This window comes from Diprion similis, chromosome 11 (genome assembly GCF_021155765.1).
Source record: "Diprion similis isolate iyDipSimi1 chromosome 11, iyDipSimi1.1, whole genome shotgun sequence".
Classification (NCBI taxonomy): Eukaryota; Metazoa; Arthropoda; class Insecta; order Hymenoptera; family Diprionidae; genus Diprion; species Diprion similis.
The window spans coordinates 7,425,106-7,431,084 of record NC_060115.1 but is presented as its reverse complement, the minus strand read 5'-3'; the positions used below and the strand labels follow the sequence as shown (position 1 = coordinate 7,431,084).

The window sequence follows — 5,979 nt, the reverse complement described above, 5'->3', positions numbered from 1 at the left end:
CCAGCAGATGATAATGACACTCAAATGCTGCGCTGCTGTATCCTAGTATTTTGGAAAGCAGTACTATCGGTACATACATACATATATCTATATACATACCCACATATATATATACACACACACACACACACATAATAAACACACAGATATATCATTATATTTATTGTAATAATTTAAAAGTTAGATACTCTTTGTTGTTAGTATTTTAGATGCGTAATCATGATTATTAATATTATTATTATTATTATTATTATTATTATTATTACATATTAATAAAATACCCGTATGAAATAAACGATATGTTATATCGGTTGTCGTAAATTGTTATTATTACCTTTTTACTTGATTTATTGACCAAAATTTTTCTGGAATTGAAAAATATCTTTGAACTCTTTCGGGCGTCAAGGATTCGTGCTAATCGTAGGTATATAATATAGGCATCTGTGCGGGCAATATGATGATGTGCCTGTTCGTGATGCAATAATGTAACGATTTCGAGATTTGCCGAAAAACAAACGGTATGTAACTATAGCGTATAGTCTCGAAATTTATGAAGTCACTAAACTTCCTAGTTATTTATAAAACGAACAGTTGAACAGTTATATTTATTTTCTCACACTTACTTGAAACTTACCAGCGTTCTTGTTCATTTATTTACATCGCTTTGATCTACAGTATAATGTATTTATGTGTTTATGCGCATTTCATTGGGTTGGAATCCTATTTGTACGCCCTTACAGACAAAAAATATTTGGATCCCGAGAATGCCATCGAGAAATTTCTAGTTTTCTCGAAGTTACCAATGGTAGTCATCTTTCGAGATGCTTTTGGATCGCCGAGCTCACCGGCTTTATAAAATTCGTTAATTGTTCCTGTCTTGTCATTGTCAAACAAAGTGATTTAATATGAATGTTTTTATTTTTCTTGATACCGTAAATACATTGTTAACAAAAATAACGTATCATCTATCTGTAGCTCGCTAGCGCCGAGTTTTTTAATTATGTCTTGTACTTTTCCCAGTTCTAATTTTTCAGACGGGGTCATCATTTCCGCTATCTGTAAACATCACGGGAAACAATCAATTTCAGCTTAATAAGGATTGCTTAAAATCGGGTTAAAGACTTAATTATATCCATTGAAATACCGACATCATTTAACTGTTCTTCAGTGGCCCCATGTTCTTTCAAGTTACTGGTGAGCGTCTGTACCCGCAAGTGTTTCTCAATCATCCTCTTATTCACCGTGTTCTCGTGATCTCGCCGCTGTATGGTATTATAAAGAGCATGATAGCAGTGACTAATTTCCATTCCGACAACCTGATCAAGGTCTATGTGAAAAAGGAAGAATATTTTTGTCGGGGCATTCGAAACCGTTGTCTTCTTCAATTCTTGTACATGGATATAATTCTCCTGCAGCAACGTGTACGTCAGATGCTTAGCTTCCTTAGCAGGTATCATCGCCAATTGCTGAATCTGTTCCTGCTCAACGTATTTCCTTGTGCGTACCAATCTGTGGAAGAACATGTTATTAGTCACACGTTATATGAGTGCCGTTCGCTCTTATGTTAAATACTGACCTGAATATTCTTGCGGCCTTTGATCCAAATCGTTCAAGAACAATATTCTCCAGAGTGGTCCAGGTCAATTGCGTGAAAGCTTGTTTCATGTTTATGCTAAACTGTCCACCTCCGCTATCTCCAACCCTTTTTAAAAACTGGCAAGTATCTTCCTCTGCAATTACACGATTTCATGTTTTTTCTTTTCACTTAATTTCTCTGGAATTAGAGATTCAAGATTCTGAATATATAAAGCTATTTGAATAGTTATTGTCAAAGTGAATAATATCAGCTCAATAATCGAAATAATTTACTGACCAATAAGGCACAGATACTGATCCAGGTGTTGAATTAACATGGGATATTTCAACTTTCTGACTGCATCCTTTATTTCTACGTAAGGTATAGGATTTGACGTTGTCCGCCATTCAGCTGTGCGCAAGTACATTAGATTCAGCATTTGCCTCATTAACTCTCCGGCATTGTCATCGAACCGCTTGGAGATAGCAGAGACCATGATTTGATCTCTGAAACGTAATATGCTCAGATAAAACATTGGGTTGAACTTCGTGACATTATTGTAACGACGCAGTCTTATAAAAACTCGTTATTTCGCAACTTGAAAATCTTTTGGAATTCAACAAATCATAAGACAGCATGGACAAAGTCAGATATGGTGAATTGAACTCTTTCAGTTATTCTAACGCTCTGAAATGGTGACTTTTATTTCAAAGTTTCATTACTCTAATGTTACTAAGTACAGTCTCGTGATAAAGTTAATCAATGCAACCGATTTGATTCATGCAAGTTGATCATTCTTTGCAGTGTTTGAACTATTACCTGATATCTTGAGTGAATCTGTCAAAATTAATGCGCCAATATATATTATTGTCTCCAGGGTTTGCTGCGGTGCCATTGGCCATTCGAGAAAGTGCCAGGAAATTAAGATCTGGGAAACTAATGTCAAGCTTTTCTGCGGTTAAATCTGCAGTGTCCTCTACAGCAACTGGCGTGATAATGGAACGCATTAAAAATTGATGCTTGACCAGTAACTCGAATTTTTCTTTCAACGTTTCCACCGGTTGTTGGCGGTCACCTGATGATTTGACAAAATTTAAAGGATGTACATATACGAATGTCAATCAAACAACCAAGAGTTGAATAAATCTTTTCAAAACAATTACTCACTCGATAGCTGCTTCAGTCTTTGATAAGTTTTGACTATTATTTTTGAGGCTGTTTCATAGCCTCGTCTCAATAGCTCCTCTAGCATAATTTCAGCTTCGTCGCCCAGCAGACTTTTGACGAAAAACATGTACCTTGGGGGAAGTGCGGTTTGATAAAAGTATCAAGGTAATAAATGGAGATAATTTGGTGCCTTTTATCAATGGGTTAACACAATACCTTGGATATCGCAGGATCATCAAAATTCGCTCATGAAGAATAATGTATTCGTTGAGTTTATCATTTTGGCGGTGTTCAACAAATCCATACTTTATAAGAACGCACATCACCTCCTTAACCTGTAAATGAGTATTAAGGATCAGAATAGTGGAATAAAATTAAATTCGACATATGTTCTGTTTTTCCAAATTATCTGAAATCAACGATGCCATACTTTGTTAAGCGGTAGATTTACAGCTGCTTTTATAGCTCCCAGTGACCTCCGATCGTATTTCAGTAAATCCTCACCCACAATCTGCACCACAGGTCCAAAATGTTCCAGCAATAAAACGGAACATAATTTGCAAAGGTAGATAGACATCTTTGACGCACATTAAAGGCAGTATTTGACATAAACTTGAAGTATAAGCCTGGGTCTAACCTCAATCATAATAATTGGGATGTTTTGAGGTTAAAATCAATGCCGACCATGAAGATCACGGACTTAAGAAGCACGACCTGAAGTAGGGTGGAGAACGATGTCATGGCTGCCAACAGCAAGCAGTTTTAGCCTAGTTTCGAACTAGTCAATGTGTGACGTCAGAATGACACTCCGATGAATCCCAGAGTTAAGGCCCCGCTGACCTGGCATGTCATATATATATTTCGTGACGTCAGAAGCGGGGAAATTGGGTGAAAAAGCCTATACGAATCCTGCGATAACGAGAGTATGAATTTTATTTGAAAATATTTTGAATCGTAGCTTGAATAATAGTGTACGTGTGAATCTCAGTCACTGCTCAGGCAAATCGCTGATAATGTTTATAATAAAGAATGATGAAGTGAATAAAATCACGCGACAACAAACATGGCCGATCGGAGCTACCGCATGTTGAATATTCACTGATTGCACTGTTCCACAATTTCTTTCACCCTCGCCAGGGAGATTCACACGTACAAAAGCACACACGTTATCCGGGAAAACTTATACTATCAGTTATTTTTTTGTAAACATGGCTCGATTCGTATACGCGTTTTTCATGTGACAGCAGCCCGTTTATGGTCCACAAGAAGTATGTTTCGATCTGTAACTGACATCATTGGTTGGATCTAACAGAACAAGCCAATGAAATCAGCGGCCTTAGTTCACCGTTCAACGTTCAGAGGCGCTGCACGTATTTATGACGTCACGATTTGATATTTTCAAGTCAGGTCAGCGGCACCTTAAATACAGATAGTGGTCGCTCGACATAATGAGACCACTGAAATGTATGTAGTACGGTCTTGTGTTTTGAAGTAGGTACACAATCAGCGTGAACTGTGGATACGTAAGAACTAACAGACGGGTTATTTTTCGTGACAGTTCCGCGGATCGAGACGGATTTGGGCAAATTAACGGTTTCACGTATGATCTACCGAGGAACTGAACACGTCGTTAGAGAATTTCTCCGTAACCAACAACTATTGCGTGCAAAGTGTTCATGCCACACCGTAGACCTCTGGTTTTGACGTAATATTAGATTCTGGATGTCGATCTACTTTTTATATTGTAGAGCGAATTCCGAATAAACATTGAAAGTTCTGTTTAAAGAAGTAAACGTTCGTTTAACGATTTTTCTGATACAAATCTTTGGGTCGTGATTCCTGTGCCGATTATCTTTTGCACTTTTTGCTGTGATTTTTGAGTTTCTGGTGGCGCTATTACTCTGCGAAGGGTCATACCAATCGATTCCAAAAAGAAAAATTCTCGGCTCAAAAAATGACCAAAAAAGTGAAGCTAACCCGTTTGGATTTTTTGCGGAAATTTCGACGATTCAGGGAAGTGCTGCAGAGATTTCTTTCAGGCACTATTCCAACGTGATTTTGCGAGAGAAATCGATTGAGCGCAGTCCGAATGTGCTGCGAGCAACGGATCAGAAGTTACAGCCGAAAAACAAAAGACGTATTTGCTCAATTTTTCTGCTGCTGGTCTTTGCGTCGTGATTTCTCTGCTGTTGGTCCTACGTTTTCTTTCTTGTGTTTCTGAGTTCCTAGGCGTCCGATTAATCTAGAGAGGGTCATACAAATCGATTCAAAGACGAAAGATTCTGACTTCAAAAATGACCAAAAAAGTAAGGCTAACCCCTTTAGATTTTTGGCGAAAATTTCGACGACTTTGAAAAGTGCTGCAATTAATTCTGTAGGGCACTATTCCGACGTAATTTTGCGAGAGAAATCGATTAAACGCAGTCCCAATACGCTGCGAGCAACACCTGTAAAGTTACAGCCGAAAAACTCATGATTTTCGTCGTCATTTCTCTGCTGCTGGTCCTACGCTATTTTTGATGTGTTTTCTGAGTTCCTGGGCGTCGAATTAGTCTAGAAAACGTCATACGAATCGATTCCCAGACAAAAGATTTTTCGGCCAAAAAAAATCCAAGGCTAACCCCTTTGCATTTTTGGTGAAAATTTCGACGACTTTGAAAAGTGCTGCAATTAATTCTGTAGGGCACTATTCCGACGTAATTTTGCGAGAGAAATCGATTAAACGCAGTCCCAATACGCTGCGAGCAACACCTGTAAAGTTACAGCCGAAAAACTCATGATTTTCGTCGTCATTTCTCTGCTGCTGGTCCTACGCTATTTTTGATGTGTTTTCTGAGTTCCTGGGCGTCGAATTAGTCTAGAAAACGTCATACGAATCGATTCCCAGACAAAAGATTTTTCGGCCAAAAAAAATCCAAGGCTAACCCCTTTGCATTTTTGGTGAAAATTTCGACGACTTTGAAAAGTGCTGCAATTAATTCTGTAGGGCACTATTCCGACGTAATTTTGCGAGAGAAATCGATTAAACGCAGTCCCAATACGCTGCGAGCAACACCTGTAAAGTTACAGCCGAAAAACTCATGATTTTCGTCGTCATTTCTCTGCTGCTGGTCCTACGCTATTTTTGATGTGTTTTCTGAGTTCCTGGGCGTCGAATTAGTCTAGAAAACGTCATACGAATCGATTCCCAGACAAAAGATTTTTCGGCCAAAAAAAATCCAAGGCTAACCCCTTTG

General features: G+C 38.3%; 1 protein-coding gene across 1 annotated transcript; it reads right to left on the bottom strand.

Moving 5' to 3' along the window:
- Positions 1-446: 446 nt before the first annotated feature.
- LOC124412305 (DNA-directed RNA polymerase III subunit RPC3) lies at positions 447-3,385 on the bottom strand. The gene is made up of 8 exons (XM_046892063.1): positions 3,174-3,385; positions 2,960-3,078; positions 2,744-2,874; positions 2,396-2,651; positions 1,874-2,082; positions 1,577-1,730; positions 1,149-1,509; positions 447-1,056 (listed from the first exon to the last, which is right to left on the bottom strand). The coding sequence occupies exons 1-8, from the start codon at positions 3,318-3,320 to the stop codon at positions 916-918; spliced, it is 1,518 nt and encodes a 505-aa protein (XP_046748019.1). The 5' UTR covers positions 3,321-3,385; the 3' UTR covers positions 447-915.
- Between the last annotated feature and the right edge of the window lie 2,594 nt (positions 3,386-5,979).